Source organism: Juglans microcarpa x Juglans regia, chromosome 8D (assembly GCF_004785595.1).
Source record: "Juglans microcarpa x Juglans regia isolate MS1-56 chromosome 8D, Jm3101_v1.0, whole genome shotgun sequence".
In the NCBI taxonomy this organism is placed as follows: domain Eukaryota; kingdom Viridiplantae; phylum Streptophyta; class Magnoliopsida; order Fagales; family Juglandaceae; genus Juglans; species Juglans microcarpa x Juglans regia.
The window spans coordinates 27187692-27212948 of record NC_054608.1 but is presented as its reverse complement, the minus strand read 5'-3'; the positions used below and the strand labels follow the sequence as shown (position 1 = coordinate 27212948).

At 33.1% G+C, this 25257-nt stretch overlaps 2 protein-coding genes across 2 annotated transcripts; one reads left to right on the top strand and one right to left on the bottom strand.

The window, feature by feature from the left end:
- Positions 1-770: 770 nt before the first annotated feature.
- LOC121242597 (NADH dehydrogenase [ubiquinone] 1 beta subcomplex subunit 10-B) lies at positions 771-5218 on the top strand. The gene is made up of 3 exons (XM_041140502.1): positions 771-1143; positions 4077-4130; positions 4960-5218. Exons 1-2 carry the CDS (start codon positions 858-860, stop codon positions 4106-4108), a joined length of 318 nt encoding a protein of 105 aa, XP_040996436.1. The 5' UTR covers positions 771-857; the 3' UTR covers positions 4109-4130; positions 4960-5218.
- Positions 5219-15871: 10653 nt separating this feature from the next.
- Positions 15872-17397, bottom strand: LOC121242371 (acetylajmalan esterase-like). Its single transcript, XM_041140242.1, has 4 exons — positions 17205-17397; positions 16256-16345; positions 16127-16144; positions 15872-16032 (listed from the first exon to the last, which is right to left on the bottom strand). Exons 1-4 carry the CDS (start codon positions 17395-17397, stop codon positions 15872-15874), a joined length of 462 nt encoding a protein of 153 aa, XP_040996176.1.
- Positions 17398-25257: the final 7860 nt, after the last annotated feature.

Below are 25257 nucleotides of genomic sequence, written 5' to 3'. Positions count from 1 at the left end.
TAATTATGCAAATTTTTGAATATACATAATCTAATGCACAAATATATAGATGCATAACCTAATGTTAATGCTCTAAGGACACGTAAATTATGCGTAGACATTTTAATAAAAATGTAAAATTTATATGAAAAATTCACCTTTTAAGGATGATCTGTATGAGATTTGCATATCATAAAACATCTACTAGAATTATTCTCTTATTAAACCTGATTGTGAAATTATAAATAATGATTTGATCAGTATCAAATAAAGAGAAATGATATTTACAGTCATAAGTGCACAAGTGTCGCGTAATCACTTTAAAAAAAATGAATAAATATGGATCCAATTGAAAATAAACTAATTTTTTTAATAATGAATCCTACTCTTTTTTAAAACGACTATACAACGTTTGCACACTTCACGACTGTACGTAATATCACTCACAAATAAATAATAATATTTGTTAAAGAATTTGGGTTTAACTTAAAATTTTGTAATCTTCAATTATATTTATTTAAAAAACCCATATGTTGATATAGTGCATTTTAAATAATCATCCATTTGAGCGGCTGACTATAAAATAATATATAAATGCAATAAAGTTTAAGAGAAAAAAATCTTATTTTTTTACAATTTATAAAAAAAAAACCATATTTCTTTATAATTTATAAATAATGCATTCATACAGATGAAGTGAAGTAGATGGGCCGGGTAAGGCCTGATGTAATGTCATGTTACGAAGCCCTAAAACTCAAAGGAGAGTAGGCGGCCCAAACGAGAAGTAAAGCTACATTTACAGCGGCAGCTGTGGTGGTGGGAGTGGGACTGGTGGTGAGAAAGGGAGAGAGTAAGCATCATAGAAGAAAGCGAGAAAAATGGGGAGAAAGAAGGGCGTGGATTTCGATGAGTTGCCGCCGGACGACTTCGATCCCTCGAACCCGTACAATGATCCGGTGGCTATGCTTGAGATGAGGGAGCACATAGTGCGGGAGAAGTGGATCCAGATCGAGAAGGCGAAGATCATCAGGGAGAAGCTCAAGTGGTGCTACCGCGTCGAAGGCATCAACCATCTCCAGAAGTGCCGCCACCTCGTCCAACAGTACCTCGACGCCACTCGCGGTATCGGCTGGGGCAAGGACGGTCGCCATCCCTCCCTCCACGGTCGCCCCCCCTCTCTCTCTGTATAATTTTCTCTATATATTAGATCGATCGTTTAAAGAATTACGTTTTCAAACGGCTAGAAAATTGGTTTAGTGGGAAGTTTAGCTTGTTATCACTTCACTTACCTAAAGTCCATATACTTATGTTCTGGAGATTTTAGTTTGTTTTTTTGTTTTATTGCGAGTAGAAAATAATGCTGTTTGGATTGTGGATTATTAATCTACCAAGTCATTAGTAGCTGTCTTTACAGACTAATGAGTTAGATTATATACCTTAATTTCTTACCAATGTCCAGAATTCTTCTCTCTCGCACATAAACATATCTATATGAACCTCGGTATGGGTGTGGTGAAGGAAGATATTATGAAGGTATTTCACGAGTTCTACTAAAAAAATTGAGAAGAGTCTTAATACCACCGTCATATTTTCTCAAAGAAGCCTGGAGCGATTGAGGTAAAGGATTTTTGACCAATTAGTCTTGTTGGTGGTATTGCTAAAGTTCTTGTCAATAGATTAAAACGAGTGCTACCCTAGATCATCCATAACTCCCAAAACGCCTTTGACAATGGAAGGAAAATTCTTGACTTGGTTTTGATTGCTAACGAGTGCTTGGATTGTAGGTTGAGATCAGGCCAGCCAAGGGTAAGTTGCAAATTGGACATTAAAAAGGTGTACAACCATGTGAATTGGGGTTTCTTATTTTATCTAGTGAAGAGATGGTTGGGGAAAAAATGGCGTGGTTAAAGCATTGTATCTCCTCAGTTCAATTCCTAGTATTGGTGAATGGAGCCATCCACTAACCCCTCTACTCTTTTGTTTTTGCCATGGAGGCATCAAGTAGGATGATCTTGGCTATGGAGCTTAGGGGCTTATTGTCAAGTTTTTCAATGGCCTCGAGGAATGGATCTGGCCTCAACATATCTCATTTGCTATTTGCCAACGACGCACTATTATTCTGTGAGGCCAACCGTGATCACATCGGCTATTTGTGGTGTTTACTCTTACGTTTTGAAGTGGTATTTGGGTTGTACGTGAAATCTGGAAAAGTTGGAATTGCTCCTGATCGGTGATGCCAAGAATGTAACTAGTTTGTCAGATGTATAGGGTTGTAGGGTCTCATCCTTTCCCATGACATAGCTTGGCCTTCCCTTGGGAGCTCCCTTCAAAACCAAAACTATATGGGACCGCATTATTGAAAGGATGGAGTGGTGTTTAGCTGAATGGAAGCATATATATTTGTCGAAGGGTGGAATGATTACTTTGACTAAAAGCATGCTTGCCAACTGGTCTACCTATTTTATGTTCCTTTTTCCACTTCTTGATGGGATTTGCCAACTGTTTGGAGAAGATACAATGAGACTTTTATGGGGAGGGATTGGGGAAGACACCAAGGTCCAACTTCTGAAATGGGCCCAAAAAAAAAAAAGAAAGAAAAATGAAATATTTTCATATATTTTTTGTATTTTTTGGTGACATGGCTGAGCGGTAAGGCGAGGGACTGCTAATGTGTGCTCATTGGTCAAAGAAGGTGGGCTTGGGGGGAGAAATTCAATTCTCTTTAATTGGGTTCGTATGGGGAAGTGGCTTTGGCAGTATGTGTATGGAAGGGAGAGCCTATGGAGGATGGTAATAGACAAAATATGGGAGGAGGTTGGTGTCCCATTGAGGTCAATGGGTCTTTTAGGGTCGGCCTTGGGAAGAACGTTAGAAGAGGATGTGGTGATTTTGCCCATTACTCTAGATTTATGCTGGGGGGGGGATGGGTCAAATATAAGCTTTTGGCACAATTTTTGGTGTGGTGATCAATCTTTCAAAAGTACTTTAGCAATTCTTTATAGAATCTCTTGCATGAAGGAAGCATATGTGGCTGGCCTCTATAATCATCGTCATGATTCAGCTCAATGGGGTGCCATCTTTCCTAGGGAGGTGTATCTTTTTGCATCATTCTTTGACAAGTTGGATTCATGTAGGGTGGAACATAATGGTGTTGATAAAATGATTTGTACCCATCTAGGAGAGGAAGTCATACTATACGGTGCTATGTAATCACACCAAGGAGCCTTTCTCGTGGAAGTTTATATGGAAGAATAGGGTTCCTTCAAGAGTGGCTTTCTTCATGTGGACAGTGGCATTAAGGAAAATACTTACCTTGGACAACGTGAGGCATGGCATGATAATGGTCAACTAGTGTTACATGTGTAGGAAAAATGAGACAGGGGATCTCCTACTTTTACATTGTGAGGGTTCTAGCATTCTATGGAGTGTGTTCTTTGATCTCTTTGGGATTAAATGGGTGATGCCCTTACGGGTGTTGGAGCTTTTAACTTGTTGGAATGGATAGTTCAACCACATCAGTATGTTTCATTGTGCCAAGATGATCCGTAGTGTGTCCTATGGTGCATATGGACGGAAAGAAACTGGCGCAGCTTTGAGGAGCACGGAAGATGGTGTTGGATTTAAAGTTTTATGCTTAAACACCTTGTATCAGTGACAAGGGCCCATAATGGTGTTTTCTTTTATATTTCTAATTTTCAGGATTTCATGGTTCTCTTCTCCTTTGTTGTTGAGTGAGTTCGTGTGTACTTCATGTATACATAGATAACATCCCTTTTCTCTATAATAAAATCTATCTTAGTCATAAAAAAGAAACAAAAAACAAGAAAGTAAATGGTTGAGTGCGAGTGTTGAAACGTGGAGAGAGAAGAGAGTAGAATGTTTTTAAAGTAAATACCATACTGTTTGTATTTGTACGACTATGAAGTAGCTGACTATGCTTTTGAATTTTGTGGGTTCTGTACGGTGAAGAATATCAGAATTTAAATCCATATAATTTCTCCTCACTGTTGCCATGGTAATTATACAAAGCATGACTATGTTCTATGCCCCTTTGCTCTCCAGGTTACTGAATTTTCTCTTTTGATTTTCTGAATCAGGTCCAAAGGTCGAGGCAGTTGAATCTGACTGATTCACAGCATAAATAAGTTAAGGTATTCTTGAAGTTTGCCTTCTGAACTTAAAATCCGTACTCAAATGACAATCCTGGAATTGATTAATCTTTCTTTTTTGTTTTCCTTATTGTTGTTTGTGGAACTGTGGGGTTGTTTTTCTTTCCTCCTGTAATTTCTGAGAACATATATGGGAGAAAGAGAGAAATTGGAAAAAAGAATCATTTTTTTTTTTTTTTGATAAGTAAAAGAAAGAATAGTGGTTGTAAAGAATCAATTTATCTAAACCTAAATCTTTGGATCTTGTTTCAACTTTATAGCAATCTAAGGTAGCATTGTAGAAATAAGCTACTACCTTTAGGCTTTCCTGATGAACAGAAAGGATAATTGAGCATTGGCAAACTGTGATGTATGGATTCAATATTTTTTTAATGGTTCTTCTTCTATATAAGCTATATAAAAGAACTGAGTGTTATTTTCACATAGTAGAAGAGAAAGTAGAGTATGAAACAAGGCTGTTGACAATAATAGGCATGTTTTCTTAGCTGTCCTTTTGCCACATTTTAAATACTCCCATTGTTTATTCCATTGCATTTGCTGTGTATAAAGTACGATTTGTTTGTAATAACTGGTAGCAATCTGGATAAAGGAATCCCCTCCAATCTCCCCTCGCCCAAAAAATAAATAAATAAAGGATAAAGGAGCTCCCTTTCATCTTTTGTGTCTAATGTAATATTTGTTTGTAATATTGGATAAAGGATCTACGATCCTTTACTATGTTACATTTTCCTGTGCTTAAAGTTAAGATTGTTGACAATAATGTTTCGCCATGCATAGGATGAATCAATTCAGTCCAGCTTCCTTCTTGCAGGGAACTCAACCCGGTCGTTAGGTGTTTAGGTGAAATGCTCAAACAAGACAGAAGCGGGGGGCCAGCCGGTGTAACAGTTTGGGGTTGTGATATGGTTCTTTGGTTTTATTTGGATTCCCATCATCCAAACATCTCTCTTTTCTTTTGATATCATTGTGCAGAAGCCATTGTTGTTGCTTCAGATTTCATCTTAGATTTTATTGCCTGACAGAATCCAAAACATGGCAGTGGATGAAAATGAATCAGATGATTAAATAAATTTGCTGTACCCGCTTGCAGGTTTTCCCTCATTAATAATGGATATATGGTAACTTGAATTCCCGTTGGTTAGTGCATTAGCATTGATTTAGCTAAATTCAAAAGCTGAACCTCACATTGGATTACCCATCTTACTCTCCATAATAATATTTAAAAAAAAAAAAAAAAATATCTACCTTTTAAATGCATATTTTTTAAATAGGTTCTGTTAAATACTTTTTTATCTTCATTTTCGTAATCTGCAACTACCTATCCATAAAAATATATAAAATCTGTTCAGTAACCTAAATTAGCTTAAAATCAGCTTGGCATATATCTAACAATTTAGAATTAATCAAAATATATAAAAATCTAGAAATTGTAAGAAAAGGTGCAATGAAAATATTAACGTTTAGCCAGGGAGAGAGAAACTAACATAAAAAATTTAGATGGTCAAATTGCTATTTACTTGGCTATTGTAATTCATAAGACCAATTTTTCCACGTTTTGAACAAATTTTAGAAAGCACAGGCATGCACATGGTTTAACCCGATGTTAATGCTCTCAATAATTATGTACCCTTTCTTTTCAAAATGTGCTTGTAATAAATAAATAAATACATATATATATATATATATATATTAAACAGTTACAAGATATAAGAGTCTAAAGGGTGGGAGGCCCCTACAACAATCATTCCCAAACCAACTAATACAAGAAGAGTAGAAAAAAAAAAAAGGGCTCTGTAGCTAATAGCTTCTATCCATTTTCCAAAGCGAAGCTGCTTAAAGCAGTTTTTTTGGCTATCCGATAAACGAACTGTGACACTACGTAATAAATTGTATTGTGTTGTATTTTGCTGGTCCAGTTTGGTTGAAAGAAACTCACTTCTTTTTCCTCATATTCTTTGGTTAGAATAAGCGGTAACATAAGAAAATAGCATCAAGTAGATGGTCTGATAGGCCAGCGAACAACCGTCAGTAGCTGTAAAGGTGCGTGGGAATCACGCTCCATTGTTTGTGAGAAGACGTTTGTTGGATATGCAAGATCCAAGGCTGCAGATTTCATTTCTGCCTCGCTTGGCGGCAGAACATGCATTGTGATGCAGTGACACGTGGGAGAAACAAAAGTCAGTAGACATCGTTTGAAAGTATTGAAGGAAAAAAGAGAGACGATGAGCCAAAACTCCCACCCCTTCTAAACTGTGGAGGGAATATGTTAGGAGATGAGTTTTGGTAGAACTTTTCAGGAGGAGAGAGAAAAAAAACAGTACTTTTCTTTGTTAGGTGATGACAATATTTGATGTAAAAAAATATACAGTTTATTTCCATTCTCCGGTTAGTATTCATTTTGTACTCTTTGTTACATATAATCCGTTCAAGTATTGGCGTTAAGTTAAACTTCATAAAAGAAAAAAAGAAGACATTTACGTGCTGAATTGCTAGGCAACAACGGTCGATGTCCATCATAATAAACTAATAAATAGGAAAATCCCAACAGAATGAAGTCAAAAAAAAAAAAAAAAAAAAGAGAGAGAGATCAGAGAGAGAGTTTATCTCAATATCTCACAAAAATTGTAGGATCGAATTAACCAACGTCGGGAAATTCTTTCCTGATACGTACGATGTGTGAGGCTGCCACTGTTTAATGCCAAGAAGAAAGCTTCTGCATGCATGCGGCCTCATCAACTGCGTCTATACAGCACTTGTCAGCATCTGTCCTTTATTTTCTACGTACCCTGTCCAAACCAAAGTACACAAGTTTGAAATTAATACATGTTAGTCACTCCAAGTAGTATACGGCGAGACCAACCACATGATCAATAAAAACATATTAAAATTATTCTCAACAAGATCATAATCTAACTACAATCCCTCCCAATAATTTATATGAATATATAGCAAAACCAGAAAAATAATTGATATAATGGATACGAGTCCTTGATCTACATATATAGCTAACACGACAGGAGTACTAGCTTGATTTGTAAGAGAGGTTTAACACTTTTGAACTTTAAATTCTTTTCAATCTAACGTGTCGGTAGTGTAATATTACTCTTCCGGAGATTCTAAAGCAGGTATATATCCTCCAAGTTGGCTTGCAAGTAAAATTTTTCGAAGGATATTATAGAAGAAGGAATATGCTTATAGTTTTCTGATGATGCAAAAGTGATGAAACTTGGGGAGCTCCCTTCAGTCCAATGGGCGGGCAAAGTAGGCGGAAGGAGTTGCTCCCACACCATGCGCTTGGCCAAACTTAACGTTCTGTTCGGTGCTTCGATCCGTACGTACGTACATACATGCAAGATGATGATGATGTTTCACCACGTCCCTTGATCTGTACAGGAAAACATCAAGGATAACCGAGTGCATGAGATGGCAGCTCTAACCGCTTCTCAGCCCCCTGTATTGGACTAAAAGGAGCTCCTTATCCTCTCCCACATTATGCTATACTCTCTCTCTCTCTCTCTCATTTAGAAGCTAGTAAAGATTAAGCAAAGCTGTTTGGGACATGGGTCCATATATCCTTAGCTAGCTTGTGCTTCCTTTTATATACAACTTTTGTGTTGAGGAACAATCTCACATTGTCTGCGGATAAGGTCTTATGTATGTTTATAAAGAATGAGTAATCATCTTTTATAGAACCGGTTTTATGATATGAGTTAGGTCTGAATTTCTTCATTTTGATCACTCCCACAAATGGACAAAGTCTAATATTGAGGAATCCGAGCCTTTTGGAGTTGGAATAAACTATTCATGCATGAGTAGAAATTTCTTTAAGGCCGTTGATCACAGCTATCTGAACCGCGTGATGTAGCACTGCATGTGTATCAATTTTGAATTATTCTTTTAACCATAGGAAAGGCAATGAATAGGATATCTCACGTTGCTTTAAAGAGAAAATTCTTGCTCTTCGTAATAATTTTAAGGGGTTAAAGACGCTGTAACCATGCACCTTTCTTGAGGGCTCGTGATCTTATAAATTCTTTTATCTTTTCCTCATGAATAGGTTTCCCGTGAGCGTCCTTTGTCGCCAACTTCTGCTCCTGATTGCTGGGGTAATAGTGATCAGGATGATGATCTCGATGAAAGCCTTGCATGCCTGCAATCTCAGCGTACAACATGATATGATCATCACTAGGGACAGACCATGATCTTTCCTTTCCTAGTACTACTGGACAAACTAGCTTTACATCATATATAAATATGTATTGATTGATTATGAATTGAGGTGCTGTCGTATGCTTTGGCAATATATATAGCATATATGGTGACTTTAAGAGATAAAGACGAATATATGTGATCCAATGGGATCCACGTACTTACACTAGATTTTTTTCGGGAATTCTTCTGGGACAGATGAATATCATCGGATCCCGGTTTTCTATCTCTATCTCAGTTTGAGTCAGGTCTCAACTATATATTAGGCAAGAGACCTAGATTCTTATTCATATAGATACAAGTAATATGCTTTTTCGGTTTTTGGTCATCTTCAAATTATAAAAGTCTAAGAAATGATTTGTACAAGTCTCAAATAGACAAATTACATACAAGTTTTTGTAAAAAAGTTGCCCCGACCTAAAAAATGTAAAAAAACTATTTCTCATTAGTGGGACTTGCTTTTTTACAAAGAACTATATGTGACTTGTCTATTTGATGCTTGTACCTAACATTACTCATATCAACTGTCGCCAACATCATGCAGAGGCCAATGTTTGATATCAACGCCTCTTTACATAAGAAAATTCAATATTATAGTATACTCTAATTCTACTTTTATCCTACTATAATAATGTGTCAGTATTCATTAGCTTTTGAATTAGTCATTTTAAAAAGGAAGAACTAATCTAATGATCAATATAATGCCACATCAACACAATCATGTGCAATATGTCCGTTTAAATTAATAGTTCGGGTATAAAGCGTAACACGCCTTTTAGTTGAAAGATTGAAAATCATGCATATTTTTTCCCTGGTCTTCTTAACCATTATTGTTTCCATGTATACCCTTAGCTCCATCACTAACAAAATCAAATTCAACCTTGTTGATCTAGCGCTAGATGCTATTTGGATGTTCTAACTAGATGCTATTTCGCAAAATATTGGCAATGCTAATTCTGTTTTGTAGTGATTGACAAAGGGTATTTTTGAAAGCTGAAAGTGGGTTGTCTCAAAACTCAAATCTATTTTTTAACGACTTTTGATGGAATAGGACTAGGGGTGAAAAAAAAAAAACTGCTGAACCGGACCGGACCGAACCGAACAGGTGGGTTTGGTCCAATACCTGTTTCATTTTTTTCAAAACTGGTCAAAATCGGTTAGGCCTTTTTCTAACACCGGACAAGTTCATATATATATTTTTTAATTTTTTATATTATATATAATTTTTTAATATAATTATATATAAACTAAGTTTGTATTATATGATAAATTACTAATTAATACAATGTTAAATTTTAAAATCCTATATAAATAACTATATATTATCACTATAGTCTATAACACAATTATAATATATATTATAATATACTATAATATATTATCATTATATTATTACATACTATAATATATATACTATATAATATACCCGAAAAATAAAAAAAAAGGGACTGAACTAGACCGGAACAGGTAAAATCTAAAATACTAGTTTATGGGTGTAACTGGTACAGTATCGATTCTTCAAATCTCAAAACCAATATATACTTGTTCGGTTCTAAAATATGTTCAAAACCGAACCGAACTGAACCGGTTACACCTCTAAGTAGGACTTATGTGTATCTAATTTCGGATGTAGATAGAGTTGGACTTAGGTTGGCCTTTTTAGTTTTTTCAAAGGTGCAAAAGGACTTGAAGATTGGTAAAGTAAGAGAATGTAAACACTGTCTTTCTAGTTATAATTTATATTGTATCAACTTATAAAAAAATTATATTGATATCAACATTGATTCTTTTTTCCTCCAACATCTTAATAACTGCTACTGGTTAGCATTGATTGGAACATATATATATTATCTCGTAGACATTTTTCTAACTTTAGTTCTACATTATCAGCATGGTATACCAAGCAGGAATACTGTTATGTTATCAGTATAGTTCCACATCTACTTTAGTATTATTTTTTATTTTCAGTTTATTAGACAAATATGGGAGTAGGCCACTTATAATGGTATATTGTGTTATATCATTATCGATTTTCTAGATGTGCTAATTTGATTCAGTAACTCCTTTTGAGATTTTGTAATCTAGTGAAGTAGATGATATGTGCTAAGCCAGTAAAAAGTTATATGCTTTTAAACTTTCTCCATTCTCATGAGGTAAAATCTCTGTTAACTTTTTCTTTTTCACTTTTAATATTCATTTTCATCTATTGCAACAACAATATGTACATGAGCTTGTGATTGTGAATGTGAAAATTAAGCTTGGTTTGGTAATTTTTAATTCCTCAAACATGTTGAAAGCACCACTTTGATTCGTGTATGAAACTGTTCACATATCATTTTTGCTACATTTACTTTGAATTTGGGATGAAAAAAATATGACAACCGTGTAGTATTATTCTTGAAGATGATGAGGTGTAGGAGCGGTACATGATGATTTTCAATGACTAAAAGCGTAAACTCTATTGAGAATCATAAATCTTTACATGTATCATTCTTTCTTTCTTGTGCCGGAAGCATTTTATGCTTTGCCTCAAAGCAACTATTTAAGTAGATGTTAATGGTCCTTGGTTTAATTTTCTAGCAATATTCAATGAAGTTTGTGATTCAAGTTTTTATCTCATCTCTACAGATATTTTTTAGATGAAGTTTTCACACAACTAGATATTGAAATAGCTTTCATTCCTTTAGAGGACAAAATCTGTACAAGTATGTTGGGCTTGATGGGTTTTGTACTTTGACGTGCCTTAAGAAATATAAAGTTGTACACAAATATAATGTAATTGTTTTATGCATTGTAATATAATGTAATTGCTTAGAATATAAAGCAAATACTTTGTGTAATTGTTTTATAGATTGTAATATAATGTAAGATGTGTAATTTCTTTTTATGTATTTTGCGACAATAGTTTTGGAGTCGGCAATATATTTTCTCTGGTAAACTGTTGATATTTATGGCACTACTAGTTAATCACAAATGTATTTCTTGACCACGTAGTTGGTCTTTTTGCGTCACAAGAATAACACATTTGTGAAGCTTTTTCTCGCCATAAATATTAAATACTTGCAGAGATACCTATTTGTGACACTAAAAATAGCTTAGGAATAATCCTTTTTTACAATGATATTTTTCAATTGCAGCACAAAAGTATTGCCGCAATTGTGTTTTTTTACCATCAACTTACTCTTTTGTATCTAAATTGAAACATGTTTGTGGCGACAGAATTCGCTGTAAATATTAGAGCTATTTGCAACATACATTAGTTTTGCCGCCATAAACCTTTTAAGATGCTCTAGTTGCATCCACATCGCGTCAATTGGATTTGGACAAAATTAATTATTTGCAGTCTTTTGTAGTATTTTCGTGGTGATTTCATTCGACGCAAAAAGTTATTTCTATTGTATTGAGCTGATAATCTTCACTTTCATGGAGGCAATAAAAGACAATTAATATTCTAATTAACAACTAACTTTGAGCAATGAGTCTTATAATTACTTTCATCATATCAACAACATATAAAATTAGCTGGGAGGGTGATCCTTTCCTCTACCATAGCATCAATGTTAGTAGTTTGAGCTCATGATGAAATCTTGAAAGAGATTAAGCCATACATAAAAGTACTTTAGTATTCTCTCGACGAGGTTACAGTTTTTTTCAGCTTTTGTCATGGTTTAGCTATTTTTCATTTAGTTCTTTTCCATGCAATAAAGACAAAACAAACAATAAAAGGTAGTCTGTCTGGGAACATCCTAAGTGCTTGATTGCTTTGTAACACGCATGGGAGTAACATATGGACGGTTCTCTTTGGGTTGATCTGAAACCTTATGATCTTGTCTATATATTAATTAACCTTGAACAACATTTGCCCAGATCGAGGATCCTGATCATCATCAGCTTTATAGACAAATAATCTAACCCTATATCCAATTACTGTAGTAGGAGGGAAAGTAATATGAATGCAGTTTGTGCATGTAGAGGAGATCATAGATTTTGGTGACAAGATCTTGTTGAGTTACGAGGAGAACTTTGTACGTACAGCTGGGTTACTTAATATTTGTCTTTGAATTGACAGGCAAGTATATAGGACAAAGTTTCTTTAGATGGTATTTTCAATTTGTTCATATTGGATCTGATTAGGTTTAATTGTTAAGCAAATTGCTAATAGATTCAATCAAATTAGACTTAGCCGAATGATGAATGGAGTCCTTTTACTTACAAGCCAATATAGAGAGCGTGCATACATTTTATATCTGAAGACAACAAGTATTAGATTATCTAAATGCCAGTGGAATGCAAAATTTAACTTATTTTACATTAAATTGCCTGCATTGGATTATCCAAATGCAAAATTATATGACTTTTAGCTACAGTAGCAACCATCTCATGGTCATATTTGAGTCTTTAGTTTACAAAAGTGAAAGTAATAATTTAATCAATAAAACTGGTTTACTACTTCTTTGTGATCTCCAGTATAGAAGATTTGTTTTATTTAATTATACATTGATTATAAATTAACATATGATTGGTACAATTGTATAATCCAATACTAATGTTCTAAATAACAAGAGATCGAAGTTTAAGATTTTGAAATCTAGATATTTTCAATCTAGCATGTCAAGTGTCAACAGCGTGAAGATTATATCCTCCATAGACAATCTTCCAAAACCCAAGGATAATTCACAAAATATAAATTTTAAAGAACTAATTAAGAAGAAGACAAATTATAGATGGCCAAAAATATCTTAATTTAGTGTAGGAGAAGAATTTGAACCAATCGAATACCATCATTCTCTTCTCCAATTAAATTTTATGAAATTACTAAATTGCCAATAATAGAGCATAATAATACGTATACTGGCATTAATGATTATGAAGAAAGGTTCTTTTATGAAGTCCCCATCAAAAGTTTGTTCTAATCTTTGTCCAAATAAAATATATGGGATTGTAATCTACTCTTTGATGTTAAAAAATTATCTAAGGTTAAAGAGGATACTGATCTTGTGAATCAAAAAGATAAAATTATTGCTATATATGATCAATCATTAAATATTCCTTGACATAAGGATTCTTGTAATGTTTAGAAGTTGTTTCTTTCATGATTTCATCATTTTGGTAGCATTATTAATATTTGTCTATTTTATGACTTTTAAAAATATTTGTTCAAATGATATTTTTTTATGCATTGTCCTAATTTTATGGGAAAATTGTTTCAAGACATTACAATATTATAAGTTATACCTGACTCTTCATACTGCTTACATGGTAGGATTTGATTTACAAACATTTGATTTTTTTAAATTTTTTTCACTTAGAATTCACATTCCCTTTTAGAGCACTTTTAACATTTTTATAATATCCCTAATCTAAATTGAGTCAAAACATATATGCATACATATACACATGAAGATATTCATTTTGGTACCTTTTTCCCATGTGTTCATAACAGACGTATATATATAGCAGAAGACTAGAAAGTTGATAAACATATATTCTTCATCTCTTCGTTTCAAACCCAAACATAACATATATAGGAAAATTCCCAAACATATCACCTCTCTTCGTTTCAGATCCACCCCTTTCATGCTAACAATACCCTCCAAATTAATCTACGGCCATCATATTCTTTTTAGCAAAGATAACATTTTGTCCAATTATTGTCGTTAAAATGAATAAAAATTAGGTGAAAATAGGTTATGTGATATAGTTTTGATCTTCGATTCTAATATAATATAAAATACCTATAAGTTGAAAAATAAAAAGTGAAAATTTTTACAAATTTTAACAATTTTGTACAAGTGTCAATATCTAGGGTAGAAATTACATTGAGATTGCACAATTATTAGACCTATTGGTGCATTATTCCTGATTCATTGGGCCTTACTCTGAAACTAATTAAGGGTGTCCATACATCCTTTAATTGGATTCCGTCTTAAAATTACTATTCATGATAAGCTTTTTTCTCTCAATTGATTCATTCTTCTTAATAAAGAATCTTTAATGGTATGTTCATGAATTTGCAAAGAGTACTAGAAATAAGATGTTTAATGCTTTCATTTTAGTAAGTACTAGAGAATACAAATATATGTGTGTGTGCGTGTGTGTGGGCTAGAAATGATAATCTTAAACCCAAGAAGCTAGCTATTTGATGGCTTTGCCTAGTTAATTCCTCACTCACAAGTTCTTCTAGTTGAGGTTGAATCGACCTTTTTGGTACTTACATTTTTCACCTCATCATGCAAAAACTATCTTGAATAGTGTCGTCCGATGAATGATAAAATCATTGCCTGCATAATTGACGTATGTTACAAAATGGGACTAAATGTCACTTATGAATTAATCTTATAAGTTGTAAATGAGTTTTTCGTATTAAAAGAAAGGCTAATGGGTTTATTGAATGTTATGTCCAAAGTTCACATTGTCACTACAACATAGAGCCCTTCTTGCTGCCGGGGTTTTTTTTTTGCGGTGGTCCTAGTTTCGTCACTATAAGTCATTTGCAATGCTGTAATTATATGCGATAAATAAGCTGCCACAAAATACCATTTCTTGCGATCAATATTTTACGCCGTAATTAATCTTGATGGAAATGTTCTTTTCCAAGACTTTTTGGTCTTTATAGTGAGACTATATATTGTACCGCTAACAAGTCGGTTTAGTCCGATTTTGAAAATTTAAGGACCGATACAGATCAATTCATCACCGATATCAAAACTTTCGAGGTTTACTGTTTACACATGTGACACTACATAAGTTAAAACTTGAGAATCGATTTCTCTAATACTAGTTCTACATAAGTTTACCGTTTACACGTATGATACTACGTAAGATTTCATATTATATTAATTTTATGTTTTAAGTTTACATTTTATATTTTATATAAAATGATATATTAAAAAATATAAAATTAATTTTATGTTATATCAACTATTATATTAATTTTATAACATGAATAATAAGATTACAATTTGTTATATAAATTAGCAATTTAACATATAATATATACAATATAATATAAAAATTATATACAATATAAAATATTGTATAAAAAATATCTTATATATAATATAAGAATCGATAATATAAAAGATAAATATACGAGTAATATCTTATATATAAAAAATATTATATATATAATATAACAAATTAAATATATATCAATCCAGTTCAAACTAGACTAAATACCTCTGTTATCAGTCTAGAGCTGCTTGATATTTTCTACTCATTTCTATGTACATCTTTAACTACTCAATTTTATCTTTCGGAAAAAAAGCAGAAGAAGTTTTTTTAATTCTAAAATGTGGAATATAAGTTAGCTAGCTAGCATAAATATTAATGGGTGAAGGTTCCAGTTAAAGGAAGAAATCAATAGATAGTTGGAGTTTACGAGTATAGATGATCTCAATGCCAGAGCTCAAAAAGAGCATGTAGATGTAGTTATCATTGTCTACAAAATCATTTCAAAATGATTATTTTCCGTTCATAAGATAGAATATTGTGGCGTAATACCAATAATCATTTCATTCAAACAATGATATATTTTCCTTTATCGTTTGGACAACTTCTAGAACCATGGCCTTGATCTCATCAACGGGTTTGCCTTGGAAGAATGCATAGTTATAATCCTTACCTCCAATTTCTCTCACCATGAATAAGGCTTTGTTACGCTTCTTGACACAATCTGTCAAACATTAAAGACAAAAATAAAGTGAAAAATGTAGATGCTAAATATTATTCATTACATAGATTACAAGCCTTACTCAAACAAGACTTACCTTGGTCGTTGAGACAAGCTGCATTGAAATTTGAAGACATCCAATCCAATTATATATCGAGAGAGCTATTAGTAACTGGAGAAAAGATATTCTTCTTTGCAAGAATATTTGTAGACAATGAAGTAGAACCAGCCACAACAAAGTTCTCTCCTAGGCAAGGTAGAAAGAGCACATCCTTATTCAAATAAGGATGAAGAAAAGGAACTCCAGCCACCAAAGCTGTATAATTACATAATGCAATAAATTTTAGTATAATTTGATTATAACGCTGAAACCCGCTATTAATATAGTAATTATGTGAATTCGAGTTGATAAATCAAGTCATATATATATATATATATTACGAAGAATCCCATTCTCTACAAATAATAAGAAAAAAAAAAAAAACCCATATCAATCAGCAAGAGGAAGAACCTCACTTTAGTCCCCTACGCAGTCATATTTAATTTATATGCTTATTGCAAGAAAGTATATTGAATACCATATGGGGAAGGAAAATAAAAGAAAAGAAAAATGAAAGAATGAAATAAGCAATTAATACGATCTTAAAATCTTGTCATCATCGCAATATTGATTGCAAATATTAGTGGTAGAAGATCACATGATGTTGATTAGGTCATAAAACAAAAGACAGCTAGAGGAGCTTTTTTTTTTTTTTTTTTTTTATCAAATATATGTAAATTAAATTGGACGCAAATCGTTCATATCTACGTACGAATAAATTTAATATCAATGATTTCATTGACGTTTTCGATAATTTTTATTAACTAAAAACAAATCTATAAAAATTATATATTTTTGAAAAACAAAAATTTTGTCAACAAGATTAACAACATTCAATCCAAATCTAAATATACACTGGAAAATATTCTAAAGAGAGAAAAAGAAAAAAATGAGCAGATTGAAGGGCATGCAATATCATGAAATATAATGAATTGTTTTGTCAATGCTCACTATTGTTTCCCTATTTTATCTAAAACAAAAGCCTGTTTTGAATAAAACAACTACACGCAAACAAAGTGTAGAAAGTAAAGGGAACTAAAAACAAAACAAAGAATACAATAAATACGATTTTTACCTATATAATCAATCATAAGTAAACCATTGGAGCACCGTCCTGTTGCGTTTTTGAATAAGGTCTTGCTGTATGGAAGTCGAGCAAAGGGTAAAGCCGAGTTCTCGCGAACCAAATTGTCGGTGTTAGACATGGAGTCGCCGACGTTGTATATCGCATCAAACTTACAAGCCATAAAAGGGTGTGCATCAGTCATGCATTGAGGAAGAAGGAATAGGAGAGGAGAATTGAGGGTAAGAAGAAGAGAGGAAACTGTTTTTGTGGTAGCCAACGAAAAAAGAAACAGTACTCTGGTCTTGAAGATGAAACTTGGGAATAAGATGAGCAACATTCGTGAAGGTATGTGTAAATATATAGGGGATGTTTCAGCCTATTCCTACTAGGACTATAAATCCTAACTTCAAAAGGATTTAATCTTTGTCAAAATTCATTGATTGTATCACTTATAGGTACATAATTTGGTTTTATTCATTTTCAATGGAAAATGCAAAATTACTCTGGTCTTGAATATGAGCAACAGTATGCGTGAACGTACAAATATATAGTTCGGGACCGACGTTTTATCCTATTCTTTCTTCTTATATTTCTAGCACTAGCTGAAACTCAAAAGCAACAATTTGAGACACATTTCTCCTTTGCACCCAACTCTCCTCTCTGCAGCCCATGCTCTTCCCTCTGCGCCCATGTAATAGGCCCTGCTAGTGACTAATTCGAGATAGTCAATCTCCAAGAACAAAAACATATGCCATTTATAATTACTAACAACTTGCATGCACGAAGTAATACGACATCATTGTACCATCTTACAATCACAACATACCAAAACACAATCTATCAAAATGACACCACTAGTTCATTTATTATAATTCAGAATTTACACAACAAAACGACATTGTGCTACTTATTGCCAATCACCTATGCACTAAAAGACACCATCCAACTAATCAAAAACAGGCATCGTATCCTTCAAGCCCAACTGAATAAACTGTTATTTTCAAATAATTTGAAACATTTTTGAATAACTCATGCACTGGATCAAGAACTTCTCGTGGCTAGTTAAAGCAGTACTACTCCCAATCCATGAAAGCCAAAAACGCAAAAACCGTTCATGTGCAAACAAAAGCTCCAAAACTACCAATATAAAACTTATAAATTGAAGTATTGATAATCAATAACATGATTGACTCCACTAGAAATAAAATAATTAATTAATGTCAAAACATAGTAGATGAAGAGATGGTCAAAACTGTTTGTGGGGGCATATATATGGCTGCTTATAGGCATGCATTGAAATAGATGCCATATTGGACCTTACACACAAGTTGTCTCAATGTTTGTGCACTTTGTGGAGAAAATGAGAGGATAAGATAACAAATTAATGGAAGAAAAAAAAAAGAGCTGCTAGGTTTTTTAAGTGACAATGCTGGGTTTGCTTTTCCTTTTTAGTATTTCACAACAACCTCAACTATATTTTTGTTGCTTTTAGACTAAATTAAAACCCTTGAATATTAAGATATATCTCATAATATCTATGAATAATAGTAAAAAATTTTGAATTAAGATATTTTATTGAATTTTAAAAAATGAGAGAGAAAAAGTTGAATAAAAATATTATAAATTTAAAGAAGTATTTAAATATAATTTTTTAATATAACTTTTATTTTGAAATTTGAAAAAGTATAAATTTTAATATTTTAAATTTTAAATTTTGTTGTATTTGAGTGATATTTAAAAATGAAATATTTGATAAAACTTGACAGAAGTTATGTTATCAAACGAGCCCTAAGTCATGGATCCTTTTCAACTTAAAAAACCTATCAACAACAACAATATATAATAATAATTGAAAAAAAAAAAGGACACAAAAGAAAGGGTCTAATATTGCAATATACCTATGCTTATTAATTGAAAATCCATTAAGGAAATAATTAAAGATATACAAACATCCCACACTAATCTTATTAGTTCATTATTACTGTCAATACATCATGAAATTACTTATTATTAGCCACAACAATGGCGGTGGCCCTGTATCTTGCAGAGAGGTGGTTGCGGCGGCTTCCAGATCTTGCAGGAGAGAAAAGTATAATACACATCTAAATTTCATTCAAGAAATTTGTTTTAATTTCTTTGTTTTGATAATTAATAAGAGATTAATTATCATAAATAGGCATAGCACAAATATACAGGAAGTATATAAGAGAAAATATCTACATACAACGTCTAAAAGGAAAGAAAAAAAAAAAAACTAGAAAAACTCAAACATTGCATCACCATTCATTACAATGGCCTTAACCCATAGACGTAGAGTTTTAAAGAAAAATTTCCTAATTTCTTCCATCGATCGTTCTTTGTCTTCAAAACATCTCTCGTTTCTTTCTAGCCATAGACACCACATCAAACACGACGTGATCATTTTCCAAGTTGCTGCAATAGATAGACTCCGCCTAGCATACTTCTAGCAAGCAAGTGCACTACCTTGTGTATAGCCGATAATCTTGTTCGTGTAAAAACAAGCATCATAGAGAGATGGTTCTGAGAGATTTTTTCTTACTTTTGTCTAAAAATGCTCGTTTACCTTGCCCAGTGCACTACTTTCACTACCAACAAACTGCATTCCTCTGTTAACCTGTATTACTAGAAGTCAAGAATTGTTAGATTATGATGGAAGTATGTGTATCAAATTCTTATCAAATCCAGTTTCAATTTGAGATTTCCAAGGTAACACCTTTTCTCTTCTTTTTAGCACCCTCTATGGATTTCTCTTCTTTTATTTGCTTAGGAATTATAAAATATGTTAGCGATTTTTAACTTTGCTATTCTTTAGCAAAATATTGGCTGTTTTTTTTTTCATTTTATTTTATTCTTTCATTTTGATATTGACTTATCGGTGGCTGGTTCTTTATAAGATTTTCTTGCAATCTATTACATTTGAGTGTGATTTTCAGGTTTTGAAGTTTGAGAAGATTTCTCATCATCTTGGGGATGGTAAGTATTCTTTCATTTTGACATTGACTTATTGGTGACTGGTTCTTTATAAGATTTTCTTGCAGTTTATTACATTTGAGTGTGATTTTTAGGTTTATTTGTAGTTTGAGAAGATTTCTCATCATCTTGGAGATGGTTAGTTTTCTTTGATTTCGACATTGACTTATTGGTGGCTGAGAGTTTCTCATCATCTTGTGGATTGTTGCCACTGATGGTTTCTATTTTGAGGGATATAGTCAGGACTTCACTGCTACACAGGATCTTGGTGGCTATTCAAAGTCAAAAATTACAATTTAATATAGATACGAGGAGTTATCTAACATTTAATAGATAGGCATACTCTTTGTAATGTTTTTATGAGATGAGTGACCATTGAATTTTACTATATTTCTATTCTTATCTTGATTGCGAGAATTTTGATAATTATATGCTTCATAAAACAATCCCTTTTCATGAAGTCATTATTGTACAAAGGGTGAAGACAGTAGGGATCTTTCCTAATGCCATAGGAATTGTTATTGGAGGTAAAAAGGTAATGCTAAATATGAACTTTCATTTTTTCACTTTGGCTTTGTAGAGATGATGCCATAACTATGTTTGATTTATTTCTCTTCTCATGACCATCCACTCATAAAATCTGCATCATTGGCAAATGAGAATAATGTGGGAAGTCTGATGATCTAATCGATCCTAATGTTTGATATATGTTTGTCACATTTTTTTATTCATATAATATTCACTTTCTGCTCACATTTTATAAGCTGTCAATTGTTAACTTTTTATTTGACAATCAACTTTATGCAATTATTCACTTCACCAATACTTTGTGTCGTCGAAAAAAACTTTTTTTCTTGTAGTGCTAGATCTTCTCCTTCTCTATCACGTGTTCCCTTTGATCATTCTAATAGCTATTTTATAGATGCATAGTATAATTATGTAAAATCGTTGTTGGAACAATGACAACATGACCGTGGCCTTAGCTTTTATAGGTGATCATTATGAAATCGTGTCCTCTATTCAACCATCCATGTCCACTTGTTCAAATTGCTTTGTGGGTTTGTATATAAGGGTATTATTATCTTTTAATTGGCTTTCACCAAGTTTTCTTCATCTCCAGTGCCATATTTTATACTATTGGAAAAGTAAATTAGAAATTCCATGTGCCCATTTGGTAATTCTATAATTCACATGATCAAATGCATCAAATGAACAAGGTGTCCATTTTGTTTTAATGCTTGCTTTTCTTTGTATAATATTATTGTGTTTATATATAGATTAAGATTAAGATTTCTATAGAATAATTTTTTCCTATTGTTACAAGGCATTACAGACAAACCAAATCTCATAATTGAGTTCAAAGTTATAATCATATAGGAAAAGTTTCCAAATTAAAAATATATATATAAAACAACTGGTAAAAGGAAATCCAGATACTTAATTGATGTTTGTTGAGATAATGGTAAAATCTCCAAAGTCAATGCTTAGGTGTAAGTGATATTTCTACCTTCAATAAATTGAGATCATACCCATCTCCAGCATGTGTTTTGGTGGGGTTCTAAAAGTTTGTAATATTTATAATAGCAATTTCTAATCAATGGAATTGACAAGTGTCTTATTGTTATAATTGGCAATGCTCTCCTCATTTCTCATGTATTTTATAATTAGGTATGATTGCTTACATATAGGATATAACTGTTTTACTTATCCCATATTGAAGTAAAACATCATGTGTATTAGTAACCCATACTAATATCAATATTTTCTTCAAATGAACAAAAGTTAGATGCACTTGACCGATAGGTTTAGGTCAACGGAATACATGTAAGGGGTTAGAAAATTTCTAACAATGGTGAGAGCTCATGTTCTTGGAAACTACAGTGTTAGGTGTCTATATCGAAGATGTTGCAATTATTTTTTTTATTATATAAGTGAGCTGAAACACCATTTATTTATTACTGGGATCGATCCAAGTTACACAAAATGTATCTTTCATGTAGAGAAATAATCTATAAATTTTAACGATGATGAAGAAGATTATAAAGATAGTGGTGATCATTGGTTACATTGCTGACATAAACGTTATGTTAAGTGACATTTGTGCTACCACCGCCTGGAGTGTTGACGAGGACATGACTCCACATAGTGGGGGATCCAGATCGACCTAGAGGCAAGCACTTTTGATACTCTGTTGGAAGGTCTCTGATGTCTACTTTATGATGGTTGTACAATTTTTTTAAAACTTTTATCCATTGTAAAGTTTATCCACATCAAAACAGTTGGCGGTGGAGTTTTAAGTCATTTGATATACTTTTAAAACTATTAAAGACTTCCTTTCCCAATTCACTCTTGGGGTTTAGATACACAAAAATACATGCATGTTAACAATTGCATACTGTATTATAAGGAAAATTCCAACCAGCAAGAGTGTCTTAAGTGTAAGATGTCTAGGTAGTTGTTTACAACATGCAAGCAACAACCAATACCCCCAAAAGGTATTACGGTATTTTCCACTAAAGTTTCAGAGACTGTTTATGTCCAAGAAAACAATTGTCTCCATGCAGTGGCATCAATCATAAGGGGTTGCGGATTAAAACACATGGAGGCATCTTGTAGACTTGAGGTGTGGGACCTCATTTGATAGATAACATCCCTTGTTTGTTGAAGATGCTTGCAATATCAAGCTTGGACTTGTAAGTGACGGCTTCAACCCATTCAATAATATAAGTGTATAGCATATGACCTATTATTCTAGTTCCACATAACTTTTCGTCATGGTTATATATGAAAGATCTGTTCTTCATGCTGATATTGTTCATTCCTTGTCATAAATCACCAGGTAATAAAATTGATGTTTACTTATGCCTTTTAGTCGATGAACTCATTGATTTGTGAGAAAATGACACAGATATATATGATGTCATGGTGAGGCAAAGATTTCGATTGCATATAGTTTTATTGTGGACAATTAACGATTTTTCAACATATGGTAACCTTTTTGGGTGGAGCACTAAAGGCAAGTTGGTATGTCTATCATGCAATCTGGATATTGATTTCTTGTGGTTAAGTCGTGGTCGGAAGCATTATTACGTAGGCCATCGCCATTGGCTACCATCAGGTCACTTCTGGAGAATGAAAAGAATCTTTTTAATAGTAAAGAAGATCATTAAACTCCACCTACATTGCTTTATTGGGATGATATAATTCTACAACTATGGAACACCAAGAGTGTGCCTTTTGACAAAGGTAGTAAAAGGAGAAAACTTAACTCTGAGTTAAACTGGGACCAAAACCAATATTTTCTTCCAAATACCCTATTGATCATCTCTAAAACTGAGATATAACCTCGACATGATGCACATCGTGAATAACATTTTTGATATCTTAGGAACATTTATGAATATTCAATGTAAGACAAAAGATAATGTCAATGCGTATCGAGACTTGGCTGAGCTAGATTTAAGAAAAGAATTACATCTGAAGCAAGATTGTGAACGAGTTACAATCTCTCGTACCTATTTCAAGCTACATGGACATGAAAGGAAAGAGTTTTGTACTTGCCTTAATAGTGTTAAATTTTCCAATGAGTTTGCTTCTAAAATTTATAAATGCGTTAATGTCGAGGATTGTAAGATATCCGGTATGAAAAAGTCATTATTCTACATTTTTATGCAAAGACTACTTACAACAGCAATCAATGAATACTTAAGACATGATATATGTTTGGCATTGATGGAGCTTAGCACATTTTTCAGGGAATTGTTGTACGAACTTGTAAGAAAGATGTTTTCAAATATCTTGAGTTCGATATTGTCTCGATTCTATGCAAGCTAGAGATGATATTTCCATCAGCTTTCTTTGACGTAATGGTCTACCTTTTCATCCACTTACCTCACGAGGTTCTACTCGCTGGACCAATTCAATGCAGGTGGATATATCTTTTAGAGAGGTATTTAGACAAATTTAAGCGGTACATTAAAAACAAGTCCCGAACGGAAGGATCCATAGCAAAGGCCTATAGTCACGTAGAATGCCTAACATTCTCATTAATGTATTTGAATGATATTCAAACTAGGCTCACATGAGAGGAACAAAACGCTGATGTTGGTGGAAACAGCGTTCAATCAAACCTGTTCTCAGTTTTCTCACAGAAGTTAAGACCATTGGGTGTGTCGACACCTATCAGATTAGACAAGAAACTATTTCATCAACTGAATGATACATCCTCAATAACTTCACAGAGATTGTGCACTACTTGGAGTGAGAATCTGCAAGCTGCATTCCCAAGGAGTTATCATGTTAAGAATTCTTTAACTTCAATATGTATGTTGTTTTTACCCATATCATGATATTTTTTTATAGTGAGCACTACAACTTGTTGAAGGATCATAACATAGTTAATGTTGAAAAGAAAAATTAAGTTGAATTTTCAATTTGGGTTAAGAAACACATAAGTTTTATTTCCAGCCACATAGTTAAATGTTGTTTCTAAAGGAATGTGTATGCGTGCTTTTGCTATCCTATTTACCGCCAATCTACCATCCATGACAATAGATACAGGCATTGTATGCTTCCACCTCTGACCAAATCTCTAATGATCTTTATGTAATAATTTGTGGTCATGACCCTTGGACAGTATCATATACTGGTTGTATAATGAAATGTAGTATGTTTCATACAAACCATCGTGACACAAATCTAAGAACAAAAATAGTGGTGCGCTAGTTGCAGGTTAGTTGTAGTCAAAGATGGTAGATTTTTATGGTGTTATAAATGACATATTGGAGCTATGCTACGTGGGATGACAGAGTGTCGGGTTATTTAGGTGTAATTGGTTTGATGTCAATGATGTCAGGTGAGGAATACATGTATTTGACCATCTTACTAGTTGTAGTATGTGTCTTGTACATGGTATAAAGATGAGTCATTTGCTTCAACGTGCCAAGGTTCATAAGTTTTCTACTTTAGAAACACAAACGTAGGTGGGTTTTGGAATGTGGTCCAAAAGATCACGTACAGAAATGGGTATGACATTCCACAGTTGCCCTTGATTGATGATAGAAAGCATACT

Bases quoted from the DNA above. Each gene is read 5' to 3' on its own strand.
- LOC121242597 (XM_041140502.1), top strand. From the start codon at position 858: ATGGGGAGAAAGAAGGGCGTGGATTTCGATGAGTTGCCGCCGGACGAC. The intron at 1,144-4,076 runs GTCGCCCCCCCT...TTTCTGAATCAG, and splicing joins TCGCCATCCCTCCCTCCACG to GTCCAAAGGTCGAGGCAGTT.
- LOC121242371 (XM_041140242.1), bottom strand. From the start codon at position 17,397: ATGACTGATGCACACCCTTTTATGGCTTGTAAGTTTGATGCGATATAC. The intron at 16,346-17,204 runs GTAAAAATCGTA...GTAATTATACAG, and splicing joins ACTTATGATTGATTATATAG to CTTTGGTGGCTGGAGTTCCT.